This window comes from Passer montanus, unplaced genomic scaffold (assembly GCF_014805655.1).
Source record: "Passer montanus isolate IOZ18808 unplaced genomic scaffold, ASM1480565v1 scaffold77, whole genome shotgun sequence".
In the NCBI taxonomy this organism is placed as follows: domain Eukaryota; kingdom Metazoa; phylum Chordata; class Aves; order Passeriformes; family Passeridae; genus Passer; species Passer montanus.
Window position 1 is genome coordinate 723,528 of NW_024372923.1, and position 16,491 is coordinate 740,018.

A 16,491-nucleotide genomic window follows, 5' to 3' on the forward strand; every position below is an offset into this window, starting at 1 on the left:
TGCAGTCCTCTGTGTCATAGAATCTTGGATTTCTAAAGCCGCCTCTCTGCCTCTCCTAGTGATGAGGCTGCTGGACAATGAGTGATTCCACAGCACTGGTGAAACAGTTCTGAGGACAAAGAGGCCTGGAAAGCCACTGGGCACTGCCAGCATGAAAATGTGCCAAGGAATGGGCACGGAGAGGGATGGGCAGCAGGAGAGAAGGGATGACTCTTGGAAAACCCCTCAGAATTGTGTTATTTTTATTTTGGCTTTTTCTCTTCAGAGCAACTAGAGGGAAAATGATACGTAGGGATTCATCCAACATTTGAAAAAGAGATGCAATCATGGAATTATTTCTGTTGGAGAAGCCCTCTAAGATGACAGAGTCCAACCATTCCTCAGCACTGACAAGGCCACCACTGCCCCAGGTGACATAGATTTCAAATCCCTCCAGAGATGGGAACTCCAGCACTGCCCTGGGCAGCTGTGCCAGGCCTGGACAAACCTTTCCATGAGGAAATTGTTCCCAAATATCCACCCTGAGCTGCCCTGGCCCAGCCTGAGGCCGTTCCCTCTGCTCCTGTCCCTGTTCCCTGGGAACAGAGCCCGAGGGTCCCCCCAATCCCCCTTTTCTCCAGGCTGAGCCCCTTCCCCACTCCCTCAGCCCCTCCAGGGGCTCCAGCCCCTTCCCCAGAATTGACTCATGCATCAAAAGCCAAACCAAGCACCCAGGAGCTCGAACACTGGATGGATCTGGGCTCACCTGAGTCCTGAGCAGGTGCTGAGGCTGACGGAGGAGCCGGGGGACCCCTGGACCTGGCCGTGGTAGAAGCAGTGACCCTGTGCAGGAACAGAAAACATTTCACTGCTCACAGATGCTCTCTGCTCCTGGCTTTCCAGCCCTTTCATTTCAAGGTGATGCTCAGTTTCAGGCCACAGCAATCAGAATCTCACTGACAGCACCTTTCCTGTCCCACCAAATATTCTCTCTGCTTAACAGACCAAACAGTCCTAAATGGAAACTTTGGGTGTTCCTAAATCCCAAAAAGTTATAGGAGGTTTTTGTTTGCTTTTGTATTATTATTTTGTGAAGGATGAATAATTTTGGACTTGTATGACTGACCCCCTTTTTCTGTGTTATGTATTTAAAGCTACAGTATTGAATATTTGATAATGTTTTATATTATTTTAATATTTTTATAGTAGTTAATATTATTTTAATATTTTATAAAATAATCAGATTAACAAATCAGCTGCTGCATTTCACTGCTTTCCATACAGACCCCTATTTTAATTTAAGGACACTTAAATCTGTGTATCCCTATAGCAGGTAGGGATCCTATATGAAAAGAGAAGTATAACAAAGACAATCCCAAACCTAGAACTTGAAAAAAAAAGTCACAAAGCAAATGAAGGTGAAGGGAAACAGGTTGGAAAGGAAATTTTTTATTGAAAATACCCAACCAAGTAGCTGCATGTTATTAAAAACAACCAAGAATAAAGGGGGGCTTCTATTTTGAGAGACAACAGTCCAATTTCATTTTGTGCCTAGGTTATTATATTTCTTTAATAATCCACAGCTTGCAAAAGGCCCCCACAACAGAGGGTTTCTAAGCTCATCCACATATCTGTCTGGAATCAAGGCTAATTTTATTGTTGACTAAAGGTTATATTGCATTCCCCATACCACCTGGAAACTGAAAACTCTGCTGTGCAAGACTCCCATCTGATTAGTGCAGAGGGAAGTTATCAGTGCTGCAGCCCAACAGCCATCTCCCTGTGCCTCTCAGGGCTGGGTTCATTATTGCATTAATTAACCTTTCCAGGCTGGGGCACGGTTTTCACTCACAGCAGATTTCTAAAAAGCACCTTGATTTTGGCGAAGAAAGCCACAGCCTGGGCAACATGCAATGATTCAGATAGGAATTTTCTGTAAATAAGTTTATGCCAGGGAAAATGTTTGTTTGATTTCCAGCACGAGCAAGTGAACACAGAGCAGCCAGCTCTGACTTTCTAAATACAAATCTCAGTGCCTTTTGTCAGTGGAAGAAATTACAGAAATGGGGTGAGAGTGTTTTACTCTTGGGTATTTTTATCATCAACCCTCATAAAGAGTCAGTAACACATCAGCAAAGATAAAGCCACAATAGAAGGGAGGCACAGATTAAATTTTTTGGGGTGATCACTTCAGTCACAATTGCTATGGATGTCAAACTTTTGGTGTGGGTGCACTATTTCACTTTATTTCAGTGTTATCAGCTCCATGCATCCAGCTGATAGAAGAAAAACCAATGCCCCTCCCACTCAAGCACTCAATCTTATATGCTAAAAGCAAAAATAAAATAGGTTTATTCTCATTGCTTAAAGCATGAGGCAGAGGTGAAGTTCAGAGCTCCTGAGAAAGAAATCTCTGGGTTTGAGCATCACCAGAGCTGAGCAGGGGCCCAGTGAAATGGGGAGGGGGCCAATATCTCACCCCACGCAGCTGCTGCTGTGGTCCAGCTGTCTTTATCTCAGAGTGAATTATGGCAAAGGGCCTGATTTCTTTCCCTCTCCACATACAACTTGTCATTTTATTAACTCTGAGTCCTGGTTGTGGCCCATTTCACAATTTCTCTGAGATCCAGCTATGTGATGCCAAAGTTCAATATCGAAAATGTAAACTTATCAGAGCATGGCCTGCAACAGGACTGGGAGAAAATTGATTTCTAGCTCAGTAATTCCACTGAATTGCAGGATTTTTTTCTGCGATCAGATCTTTTTATTCCTGCAAACTGGTATATAAAATGGGTGTCCCCTCAAAAACAAATAATTACCAAGGCTGATCCATCATACTTAAAACAGTACTCTACCCTTGCTTGAGATCATTTAATAAATAGCAGATTTTGACAATTTTCCAGGTGCTATAAATTGAAAAATAACCTAGACACTGACTTGTGTGCTAGAGAACTGCCCAAGAGACAGCTCCACAAACCTGCCTTGACCTCCAAGCAGAATTTGACTAAGCAACTTTTCAGCAGAAAATCGGATTTGGTTTCAACTCCAGACTGTATTGATGTCCTCAGTGAAGAAGAGATATAAAAATAAAATCAGAGACTTGTCTTTTCTCAACCGTATTGCAGCATTTAATGAAAAATGAATGCACTGAGCTCTCTTTTTTAGGCAGCAAAATGCACTGTCATTACTAATCATGACTTACTTTGCCATTTTGCAAACAGATATTGTATTTTAGCAAGGAAAACCTGTCATTAGCTGTACACATACTCCTGTTAACTCAGGTAAATCTCTGAAAGACTCATGTGTTTCATTTATTTCCTTTTACTTCCTTCAGGAGCCTCTGCAGCCTTCCTGCTCCCAAAACAAATGACTATTTTCTCCTGAGCTGATTTCAAAGGAGATATGAGCACCCAGCAAAATGAAAGCCCTGAAAGCTTTCAAAATGATTGCTTTACTTGGGGTGTCTGCAGCTATAATGAAGATGCTTCTTCAGAAGTAAGATGTTATGCAGAGAAATAATTCCTTCCCCTGATCCCAGCAAAGCCCGTTCTGGATGGGAACACAAAGCATGGTGTCTCTGCTGGCAGTGTCAGTGAGGAAATACCATAACAGAGCAAATACTTGATGGGACTTAGGCAGATAAAAGATAAGCTTTGTAATTAAAATGGCTTGCTGCATTATTTCTAATTAAGGCATTCATGCTGTCAGAGGACAAAAAACATTCCTGCCTTAAGGGTTTTTTATTTGTAAAAAGCAGGTTTTAACTGCTTCTTTTAACAAGCCGTATTTTGTATAGATCCATATTTATACATGTAAATAAATACACACATACACACAAATACAAGTATAGAGTACATCCACAACACACTTATGGCCTGGATTTAAAAATAAACCCAACCAACACCCTCCCCCAAACCCCTCCCAGTGAGGAAAGACACCCAAGCCTGCCAACCTCTGACATGAATTTTGCACTCTGGAAATCACATATTTAGGGTTTTTTTCCCCAAACAGAAGCAGGGCTTTTCAGCCATGGCTGCCATAATTATCACATTTTAATGGGTCTATTTTCAAGAAGCTGAAAAAACTCTCACAAATGTTAAAAGCCACGTGGTTCAAACCCCAGAGCTCGCCTTTAAAGGCTGCCTCTAAAAATCCATGTGTAGGATCAGAGCAGTCACAAAGACACTGAAGGCAACAGTAGAAAAAAAAAAGAACCACATGTCGAGCTGTTTCATCCCAGGGCTCAGATCCTGGCAGAGAATATTGTGGATTTTAAGGATGAAGCATCCTCTCTCCCCACGACAGCGCAGCCTTACCGTGTGATTGCGTGTGAGAACCACGTCAGTGCCATCCTGCAGGTAATGGGTCTCTGTGAAGCCTCTGGCCAGCAGGCCCCTGGAAAAAAACACAGCACAGGGAATGTTGAGGCCACCTCACCTTGAATTTATCCTTCAGTGGTTCTGTTTGAGATAAGGATCAAAGCCAGGCATTAAGGATTCAATGGCTACGGGGAATAAGGGAAAATGGAACTCCAAATATTGAAGCTGCAGGACACGAACACTTCCTGTGGTAACTGTGAATAGACTACAAGTTTCCAGACTGTTTTCTCTTCCAAATGAGGACACTGTGCCAGCACATTTCAGTGTTGAATCTTCCACATAATTTTCAACACATTTTAGGTTAAATCTAGGGAGATCTGGGGTTTAGAGTATTGTTAAGTAATGGTGGTTTGTTGAAAAGGAAAATGTTTTCCCTGTGTTCCTTATTTTTCCATCTAACCTGTTGTATTCATCAGCAAGTGACCACCCAAAGACTAATTTAGCACTTGGTGAGTGAAGCAAACTCCTCCTATTGACACTCCAGGGAAAACACTGCATGAACATCACAGAATTTACAGCACTGGATTTACCCTGATCATCTGAAAGGAAATTCACGGATGGAAATTTAAAGATTTCACAGGAGGCTCTGCAAGATCATGTCTGGGACGAGGCAGTTTGTTCCCATTCCCTCCACACTTCCCCTCCTGCCTTTGGCAACGAGATAAAAAATTTGGACTTGCAATTGTCATTTTCCAGGAATCTCCAGGGAGGGGCATGCATGACAACCACAGAAACTTCTCTTTTTGTAGGGAACTCATCTCAGGCATCTGCCTCTTTTTTTTTTTTTAAAAAAAAAAGAAGTCTTGCTATTGATCTGTTTTCAACTCCTTATCTAAAGAGCATTTCTGACAGAGCCAGGAGGAGGAACACTCATTCACATTTACTCCTAAGGCAGGTCTTGAGTTGTGCTCCTCATCACAAACACCCTTGAATTTTGACACAATTTCTGGTGAGCTGCAAATGCACAATACAGAAGGAGACAAGAGGCAAATGCCAGCATCACCTTCAGAAAACTGCAGAGTTTAGAATATCAAAAATCCCTGGCTCTGTGTTTCACAATGTTCATTCTGTTCCTCTAAGAATTCTGTTCATTTCTTCACCTCTAAGAGGTGTTTCCCCCTTGGGTTGTCCATTTGAACACACCAGGCCCTTTCTTTTATTTAAAGCTGGGTAATGCTGCACCACGCAGTCGTGGTACACATTTCTTGTGTTTGTATAAACATTATAACTGGAGCATAAACACACATTTAATTTTCATTACTGATTAATTTGTAGCACATTAATATCTAGTGGCTCCATTAGGATCTGGTGGTGCTAGGAACTCTACAAACAATTATTAGGGAGAAAACCCAGCTTTAAAAGCCTCTTAAAAAAATAAAGAAACATAACCAAAAACAAGACAGAAAAGGAAAAAAAGAAAATAAGGAAGTGGCAAGGCAAAAAAAAAATGAAGCCCCAACACATTATAGTGAGCATTCAAGCAGAGATTCTCACATTTAACTTTTAAATTTTTCAGCTTGTGAGAAATATTAGCATGTTAATAGATACGGAATGTTAAAACACTGCAGCATTTGGTGGGTTTGTAGGAACTGGATCTCAGGCAACCACCACGCCCACAGCAGGATTTGGGTGCCCAACCAAACATCTGGTGTTGGTTTGGATACACAATAATAAGTTTACACCAACCAGCTCCACAGGGACACTTGGCTGCAGTGGGGATCTCACCTCTGGTGCCTGCAGCCTCCAGAAACCCTGCCAGGAGCAGAGGGGGCTGCACCCCAGTCATGGAATGGTTTGGGCTGGAAGAGACCTTTGAGATCTTCCAGTTCCACCCTGCCAAAGGCAGGGACACCTTCCCCTGTCCAGGGGGCTCAGAGCTCCATCCAACATCCCTTGGGCATTTCCAGGGATCCCCAAGCAGCCACAGCTTCTCTGGGCACCCTGTGCCAGGGCCTCCCACCCTGCCAGGGAACAATTCCTTCCCAAAATCCCATCTAAGCCCACCCAGTGTCATTTTGGAGCCTCTCCCCTTGTCCTGTCACTACACTCTCTTGCAAAAAGTCCCTCTCTGTTTCCATGTGTCTCATTATGACAAAGAGCAGCTGCTTTCATAATTATAATTATTTATCAAACACTGCTAGCTCCTGCACTTGGCAGGCATTAATTGCCTTTGTAAAGGCAAGATCCCATCACTGAAGCCAACAGAATTTCACTGTGCAGTTTTTGGAAATGGGATTTCATCCTGGACAGGGGAGTGAGTTTTATTTATTGGGACAAAAGTACAGGTAAAGGTAACAGATGTAGCAGAAGGGCAAAGTGATTGAGCAACTGACTTGCTTTGTGCTCTGCTGTTTCCAAGGTGTTTGACAGCAGTGATGATAAAGGTGACCTTTCTGCTGCTGTTCATTCTGCTCTGAGGCACAGGTTTAGAAAACACTTCATAGATCTGTAGGTTTGAATACCAGAAGGGATTTGTGATCACCAGCCTGCCCTACCCCATTACAGGGGTCATCTGACCCGAATTTATCTTCTGCTACAATGACAGGGAAGGAACCAGATCCATTTTCCCACTGTAAAGAGCCCTTGCCTCCATCTCCCATGAAGATGGAGCTATCACAAACCTGGCAGGATTTTAACTAAGCCCAACCTAAACCCACTGCACTTCGTATCTGTTTTAACTGTGCCAACATTCAGTTTCCAGCCACTCGAGTGGATCTTATTCCCTCACATCAGAGCTTTATTTTTGTTTGAGTCTTCCATGGAAAGTTCTTCCCACTAAAGTGAAGAAACGTAGAAGGTAAAAAAATCCCTGGTGTCAGCAACGTCCCTGTCAGGATGATGAAAGTTTGATACAGATCCTGAAGATACTGGCTGAAAGGAAGAATTGCCAGTGTGAGCTGTAAAAGGCTGGTGAGAGCACCAAGATGATGGAATCCCACTGTTGGACTGACCTAAGGAAAGCAAAAGAATGTGCCAGTGTGGGACACAGAGTTGTGGCTGCCCCTGGATCCCTGGCAGTGCCCAAGGCCAGGCTGGACACTGGGGCTGGAGCACCTGGGACAGGGGAAGGTGTCCCTGCCATGGCATTTGGGTGGATTTTAAGGTCCCTGATATATTCCATGATATCAAACCACGTAAATTTCACATGTCACAGAGCTTTTCAGGGCTCTGCACTGCCCCTCCTTCGGTTTGGGAACTGAGACATCAGAGCTGAGACATCTGCTCTGCTGCCAGCCTGAGGATGAGCCAGGGAAAGGTTTTCCCCACACTGCACAGGGTCAGGACCTCTGAGATGCTGCCAGGGAGTCCAGCAGCTCCTGGCAGAGGAAGGAGCTTTTATTCCCACTTGCAAAATGTCCAATATTCTAAAAGCTGTGCAGCTGGGTGTGGGGGGTTGGTACCCAAGGACAGCAAGGCATTTCTTGACAGGTTATGAAAATTAAGTGTAACAAGCACTCAAATTCCACTTCTGAGTGTGCACCACTTCACTTTCCAATTATGGCAATAATGTTCTACATGGCAAACAATCAATCCAGCATATGTATCTATCAGGTAATTTAATTACCCTCCCACCCCCCAAAGATATGCAATACAATGGATTGATTTACATTTCTGGTTTTGACTCAGGGTAAAGGAGATTAATAGAGGAAAGTAAATGAATTTAGACGGCAAGCTACTTAACCTAATTGGATCAATGTAATTCTGAAAGAGCAGGGATCAAAATAACATTAATATATCGTAGAGCAATTCATCACCATGTCTGGAGTTTCAAATGTTGCCAGCTACAATGCTCAGCAGTACCAGATGATTATCAATACTTTGCCCTGCATGAAAGACAGAAATAAATGCTATGAAGAACTGCATCAGCTGCTTGATGTGATTTTAAAAAATCAGCTGGAACAACATTACAACTTTCTCATTGCTGCTCCAAAGATGCAGAAGTGCAATTCTTGAGCACAATTACTTACACACTTGGTCACTGTGTTTATCAGCACAGTGATTTTTTCACATTTCACAGAATCACAGGATGATTTGGGAAGGAAGGGACTGTAAAGCCCATCCAGTTCTACCCCCTTCCACACAGACCAGGTTGTTCAGGATCAAACTTCCCAGAGCCAAATGAACAAGCAGAAGCTTGCATGGCCCAGAAAGATAAATTTTATGCCTCTTCATCTCTGACAGACAGCACAGGCTCCCCATCCTCTGTAAGTCAGCAGAAAGCTTCCATGTCAGACTTGCTGAAATGTTTTCAGGTGTCAAGCAAGTAACCTAAGCCTCAGCGAATATGATGAATTTTATTTAAACTTCTAATCCTCACCTTCCTGGCCCCCCACAAGGGGAAATCTGAGGTGGCTTGTTTGGGGAGGGGAAAAATGTCCTGGTTCAAGCCCATCAGATTTTTTTTTCCTCAATCCATTTAATGACAGGAGTGGTAATTTAACACACTGCCTCTGACTTGCAAATGAGAAAATCAGTCTCTGCTCTCCAGGCACCGATATATTATTTCAAAAGGTTATAATGATATTTCATCACCCAGGGAGAGTCAGACAGACAGTCACAGGAGTCAGAGATGGAAAAAATCCAGTGGATCATATCAAGGGCCTCCTGGAAGCCAAGTGTGCCATAGATCAAACCAGGTTCTGCCCCATCGAGCTGCAAATGTCAGGAGCAATGCTGATCCTGCCACTTTCCAGGGCAGGTTACTCTGCATTCCAACAGATGTTACTGTCATGATGCATTTCTCAAAATCCAGCCTTTTCTAGTTTTTCCTAGCCCATTTCTTTCCAGCTGAGACAATGGCTTTCCTTCTTGGTACATCTGTCATTTACACAGTGATGTAAATGCAGATTATTATTATTAACGCAGAAAAAGTGCAGATCATTATCCAATTGTCCTTCAGCCACTCAGGCACCATTTACAGAATATCAGGCTGTAAAAAAGGACAAGAACTGTGCACTCTTCATGCCAGTGCTACTAGGAAAAATCTCAGCATCAATCATCTCAGCAGGAGCAGACCCTGGGGTCCAGCATCACAGGGATGCCCGCTTTGGTTACCTGGGTTCTCAGCAGTGGAGAGAAGGTGCTGTGTCCTCTGGAGAGGCACAGAACACTTGGTGTGCTCTGAAGGCTGATTTTCTGCTTCCCCTTGCCTTTGATTCACGGCTCTGTGTAGTCACTCTACTGTAGGAACTAGTTTAGGAAGAACAATAAATATTCCCATGACTCTGGAAAGGATGGCAGGCAGCTGCTGAGCCCACAGGGGTGGCTCAGGGCTGGCTCTGCTCCTCCCTTCCCCTCTGCCTGCACTCACAGACCCCCCTGACCTCTGCTCAGAGTTTTTTCCCAATGATCAAGTGCCTGTTTTCTCCCCCATTCAAGCACTGCCTCTCTCTGTTATACAAACTCTTATTAAAACCCCTCTGGAAATGCATTTGAAGCCTTTCCTGCATCTGGGGGAGGTGAAGAGAATGAAACAGGATGGTGAACAGGCAGTTATAAAAAATGTCATTTATTCTGCCTGCTGACACCAGCCTACTCCATTAATTCTTAAGTATCTCAATTCAGGTCATTTTGACCTTTACACTGAAATTAGTTGTTATTTCTTCAATTGCTGCATTTTTTCCCAGGTACATCCAGAGGAATAAACAAGTCTGTTGAACCTGCTGCCTCTGCTGTGGTGGTCTCAGTGCAAGCACTCACAAAGGTGATGTTCACAGAGGTGTTCTTCAATTCTTCTTTCTCATTACAACGTGAAAAATGAGTTCAGCACGGGTAATGAGTTTCCCATGCAAGGGTACCTAACACCATTCTATTCACAAAACCATCTCATATTCTCTAAACACACCGCATTCTTTCCCTTGTTTAATTATCTTAAGTGATTTGAACTGCTTTTGGACATTTTCCCATTGAATGTCTCCACTTCATAATATCCTATCTGCCACACTCCAGTGTGCTGCCACAGAGGGGCTGCAATGTCATAATTGAAGAACCTGAGAGATTGAAATTCGTGAGCTTAATTAGCACAACAATTCAGAGGAAAAGAGGGGAGTAAAATAAAACTATAATAGCTGGGAAACCAACCAAGCATCCCAGGTTTCAATAGTAACTCTATGGTAGTAGCCTGCAGCCTATTTCACATGGTCAGGAGATAGACAATTTGAGTAGATCATACACTAGATTTGGAAAATATGTCTTTGTGCTTGCACCCAGTGCTTTTGATGCAGAAATTCATATAATCCTGTGCCTGCTGGAGTCCATGTTAAAATATATCCCCTGGAATGAGAGGAAGAGTGCCTGGCACACTGAAACCAGTTCTGACAAACACATGCTGCAGGTGAGACCCATGGTCTGCGTGATCCCTGAAGTGTGTGGGAACAGGCACTCCCACTCTTAGCTGCTCTCTGGCTGCTGGGAACAGGGATGAAGAGGGACAAATCCTCCTTTTAAAGTCCCCAAGCACCCTGTGCTCATAACTTTTCACTGCATGTGGTGGCAGTGTGCAGAAAACCCAAGAGCCTGAGCCAACAAATCTGAGCAGCTGAGGGAGGAACACAGCTCCCTGGCTGGCAATCACCCAGTGACTGAGAGCTTTCTTCTCTCCTGACTGCTGGGCAAATAATCCATGAGCTTCACCTCCCCAAATTTCAATGGGCAAAGACTGAAATGAAATCCAGCACGTTGGTGGCCTCCCGTGCTGTTCTGGGCCCTCAGTGCACACCTCACTTCCACCACTCACTGTCACATTTATGTCACCATTTACTTGCCAAAACTCCAGCATTTATTTATCACTCTAATTCCAAAATGTTAATGAAGAGACTACTGCTACTAGAGACTACTCCTAACCAGTGTGTGGGGAAAGCATAAAGAAGATAAATAACACTTTTCCAACAAAGCAGATGGGTACCAACAAGTTATTTCCCTAAAATGGCTTAAACTTGGTCAAGATGTCCAGGGTATCCCTAATGGGATGGGTTTAGGTGACCTTACACCTCAGACAGGCGTTAAGGGAAGAAATGACACACAGGGCATGTGTGGGGGAATGAAAGGAAGACCAGCAAGGTTCACTCTGTCTCCACACAGCAAAACTTCTCCAGCAGGAGAGGGAATGGCAGCTCATCCATGGACTTTGAGTGGAGCTGATCAACCTCACACATCCCAAAAGCCAAACTCACAACTGGATTCCCAGCATTCCCATGTTAACCTCAAAGACCTCCTGACTGCTTTTCACCGTCCAGTTCTGATATACCACAGCTTACAGCACCTCTCTTGGAGCTGCTCTTGTGAGGAATATTTCGGATCAGCTCCCTGAGCTTCCCTGTGTGGTGGATGAACAGAAATCCTGTCACTGGTTCAGCTGGGCTGGCTGCCACGAAAAGCAAACATTTCAGGAAAGGCTCCAACAAAACACAAGCCACAAATTGTTGTCAGCGACAGAGAGGTGCTGGTGCTTATGGACTAATGGATTTTTGATGGGAAAACACAATTCTGTACGTTTAGGCAAAGCCTGTGGGCTGCCTGCTTTGGGGAGCCTTTACTGCTCGAGCTGCACTGAGTGGTTTCAGTTTCAGGTAATGGAAGTGGCTGCAGTGAAACCCTGAAGCAACGTGCCAAAAGTGAAATAAGCACTGAACTCCTGCTGCTCTGGAGTACCTGTGGCAGGGATCAGCAGGAATGGGCTCTGCCACCCTGCAGGCTGAGCCCAGACCCATCTGTGTGAGAATCTTGGGCTGGACTAAAGGCTCTGGAGCCTCCTGGAAGCTTCTGGAAGGCTGCCCTTCCACGGATCTGCTCCTCACACGGCAGTGCTGTGGCTGCTGATGGAAAGCACACTCCCCAGCGCTGTGCTTCCACTAAAACTTGAACAAGATAATCAAAGAGCTTTTTCTGACATCCTGATCTTGACTGCCCAGCACAGCATTGGAGCTGCAGATGCAGGGAGCCCTGAACAAGAGCAAGGCTTGAAAGGCATTAAAAGGTGGATTTATCCCTCTTCTCTCCCTCTTCTCAGGATCACTGAGATGTTTCAGAAGCTCAGAGGCACATACATCACAGGTTGTTGGAACCCTGGCTACTGAGAATTTTAGACTTTCTGTACTGACAAACACTGACCCCACAAAAGAACTACAGTTAACTGGAAGCCATAGAGAAAACTTCCAAAATTTAATAATAAAACTGGGACTATGAGTGTGTAGTTTGAATAGAAGTCTGTAATATCACATAGTATAAAACTTAAACTTTTAAAATATAGTAATATATACAAAACAAGAAAGAAGTTTCAAATAATCCTTCCAGAGACTAATTCTTTTTTACTTTCTTCTTCACCTTCTTCTTCATGAGTTTAGGCAGTATTGTGTAATTAAATTTAAAAATCTGCATTGCAGATTGGTAGTTAGTTATTAAATTAATAGTAGGTAGTTATTAAGTTAAGTATTAAGTAAAAGTATTAAGTATTAAGTTAGTTATTAAGTTAAAAGTAAAAATAATTTGTGTCATTTCTTAGTTAGACAGTTTATGCTTAAAAAGCCTTATAAAAAAAGAGATACAACTAAATTTTTAACTTATTAGAGTGAATTACTATAGAGCTCACAGTTTGTGAAACTATAACGTAAATAAAAACTAATAAACACCGGAATCCAAACAAAAAATACTATCTCACATTTAATCCCAATCTTATACCAAAACAAAACAAAAAAATTCACAAGTGGCAGACACGATCTTTCTAATGCATTATTTTCCAACATCCCAGCACTGCCTTTCATAAAACTAAACATTCTTCCTAGGCCCTGCAGCACTCCTAGGATGGCATATTTTCAGTCAGCAGTAAGTTTGGAGATACTGGGCTGGAAAGCTGTCAAATTCTATTTGAAACGTCTCCGTTAATTAAATATGTCACTCGTAGCTGAGTAAAATTATGCTGCTGAACAGATGTCACTGGGCAAACTGTCTGACTGTACTTGCATCTGAACATTTTCAGACTGCTACGGAATTCTGGTTAAAAGATCCAAGAAAACTGCTCTTAACACGGAAAATTTATAAACATAGAAATTTAAGTAAGTCCAATGAAAAATCAGGACTTATTAAAATAGAACTAACGAAATGCAAACAGAGCTGAGGGATTACAAAAGGTTATTGCAGGCATCTGCAATACTTTTAGGAAGCCAAGCTCCTGTAGTAATGAAAAGTCACTGAGCCTAAGTTTATCCTTAGACTCCAACCAACAAGTGAATCCTTTTTGTATCTTATTCTTGCTTTGGAGTGCGTGCCTGTAGGCTTGCATTTGCATTTTTAATTTTAAAGAAGTTTTATTGCCATTTCTGCCAATTTGTCGAAACATGAAATCGTATTTTTGTTTTTTAACTACACCCACAATTTCCTCCTTGCCACCAGCATGAACCATTTGCTCTAAGCAGGCTGTGCTCATATTTCACTTGCAGAATCATGAACTTTTAGAGATATGTCTTCATTTTGCCCCGTGCCTCAGTGTCCCTCTCACCAACCTTATAAATTGGTGGGTAAAGAGGGCAGAGATCCTAAGGAGATCTCTGTGTTTAAATCCCAAGCCTGTAAATCTGCTTTAAAACTCATTAGGTGCAAAAGCCCTGAAATAAATGGCAGCTTGTCAATCCAAAGGTGCATTTAGTCCTGTATTCTGTCTCCCCCAGTGCCAAGTACTAAGGACACAACTCATGAAGAGGAGAATCATTCTACATCTCCCCAAAATGCTGCTGCTGCTCTGCCTCTGCATCCTTGATGAGCCAAGGACCAATGCAGGCTGGAAGCTGAGATTAAACACAAGCTCACAAGGGTGTTCTCAGTGTCTCCTGCCACTCTTCCTCCCCAATTAAAGCAGTGACTTCCATGAAGATCAATTAATTTGGCAGCACAACCAGGCTGCAGCTCTGTGCCCAGGCTCTGGAGGCTGCCCCCGTGGAGAAGGCTTTGATTGCAGTGCCCAGCACAAGTTCAGTGGGGCAGAAATCCAGCCAGGAGCATCCCCAGCGTGTCAGGAAGCTGGGTGGATTTGTTTGGAGCTGCCTGGGAATGCTGATGGGGTTTTCTAGGGGGTGAGGGCTGTTCTTACCTGAGCAAGCAGAGCTGTGTGGGACCCCTGTGAGCACCACTCCCACCCAGAGCCCCACAGCTGCAATAAATGTGCCAGCAGCACATTTCTTGCACACAGGTGGCACTGGATGACACCATTTCTTAAACAAGCACATCTTCAAAGGCAGGAGCTGCCCCCACCCTCAGCCCCTGGCCAGGGAAACACATCCCAGACTCTGATCAGCTGCTGGAATATGGCACTGTGGTGTCCCGGGAAAGCCTGCAGGGGTATCTCAAATAACATCAGGCTACACTCTCAGGAGATGATGGCTCATTCCCAACTAACTCTGCTTCAAGATATGACTTAAAATTAGGATGAGGTGATTCAAAACAAAACCAGGCCTGAGCTACCAAGCAATGAGTAAGTTCGTAGGGTAGAGGCAGCTTAAAGGATGGGGGTTGAAATATTCCTCCTTCCTTTCTCTTTCTTAGCCATTAATTATGTTCCTACATTCCCTGCATTTTGCTTTAATCTGTCTCCATCATTTCTCCTTTTCCCTACATCATCCCCCCAGCCTCTTTCATCACCTCTTGCATGCTGAGGTTCATTACTCAGCAGGAGAAACATTTTCCTTGGTACATAAAAACACAGAAAGCAACACAACCACGCTGGTGCTTGTCTTTAACAAGCCTGAAACCTGTGGGTACCACAGCAGGGTGTGAGGCTGGCACCTGTCAGTGCCCAGCTCCACAAGATGTGGCATCAGTGGGACCTTTAAAGGAGGTGACACCAGCCCTGCTGCCAGGTCAGGCTCCATGCTCGTGTTTTTCAGGCAGCAGAGGAAGAACAACCAGTAAAATCAGGAAGGGCAAATTAGTTTTTAACATCTTTCTTTGCTTTTTTCACCTCTCTCTCTGCTCTGCACTTCCCCTGAATCTAATTCCCTGACTCTGCCATGTGTCAGAGCCCTTGATGAGCAAATTAAGCCCATCAATCCAGCAGCAAATGACTGCAGGGGAGCACCAGAGCAACCCTGGGGCTCTGGGGAGCTGAGCCACGACGGAGCAGATGGACGTGGCAAGGAAGGACAGCAGACACCAGCATCCCTCCTCCTCCTCCTCCTGCACTCAGAGACAAACCCCACAGCCCCAGCTCCTTCTTCTTGCATTAGGAACTGATTAGCATCACAAGCAGATTGTGACTCCTCTCTGCAGTGAGGTTTTTGGTCCCAACTCGCTCCTCACCCACTCTGAGCCTGCACTGGAGTCACTGGTTTAGTGAGGGAAGGATCAGACACCATCTTTTAGCGGTTAAGACACAAAATTATAATTTTCTTTTCAATTCCAGGAAGTAATTAGTTTATAATAACATTTAACATTTAGTTGCTGACAGAGATATGACACTTATCTTACATAAGTCATTTTAATTATTCCTACTAACCAAGACCTCAAAAATATTGTGCAGTCTGAGCTAACAATGCCTTCCCAGATATTTTGGGTTCTACTGTCATTTGAAAAATTGATGCCTAGAGCATCAGCATTTATCAAGCTCATTATAGATTTCATCCAAATGACTACAGATAATTAAAAGTATGCTTCATTTTTATTGTAATGTTTTCCCCCCCTAACACTGCAAAGTAATTCCATTGTTGCTCAGGGTTTCAGGAATTAATATAGACTCATCTGCCAGAAAATGAAGTTCCACAGGATTATAGGCAAACTATTCATACACCCAGATGTGAGTGAAGCGTGCAGAAATTATATGTGCACACACACAAATATATTCATATGTATACTTTGGAGTCCTATATGCATTTTCACATACATTAAACAGTCCTAAAAATGAATTGCCAATTCAGAGAGAGCTACAGACCCTTGGGTAACCACTCCCTGAAAATCAGTCTTCTCTAAAGCACTTGGGCAAGTTGGGCACACAAAACATCCCTTCAGAATTTTATTTTATACTTACATTTATCTGTTTCTATATGAAATATATGCACCTGGTGCATCCTCTTACATCACACAGATTTATGCACACTTAAATACAGCAAGTTTATGCTACTACTGCTGACCTGAGAAATCCTGCCAGCCT

At 43.5% G+C, this 16,491-nt stretch overlaps 1 protein-coding gene across 3 annotated transcripts in view; it reads right to left on the bottom strand.

Annotated features, from left to right (window-relative positions):
- Positions 1 to 16,491, bottom strand: part of ADAM12 (ADAM metallopeptidase domain 12) — a 177,152-nt gene that overhangs the window by 73,556 nt on the left and 87,105 nt on the right. For 2 of the 3 annotated variants that reach the window (XM_039731460.1, XM_039731459.1), the window contains exons 4-5: positions 4,296 to 4,374; positions 746 to 822 (exon numbers count right to left, since the gene is read on the bottom strand). In XM_039731460.1, coding sequence (XP_039587394.1) covers positions 746 to 822; positions 4,296 to 4,374 — 156 coding nt within the window. Of the gene's footprint in view, positions 1 to 745; positions 823 to 4,295; positions 4,375 to 5,852; positions 5,906 to 16,491 lie in introns of those variants that run through there. The other variant, XM_039731461.1, reaches the window with a different exon arrangement.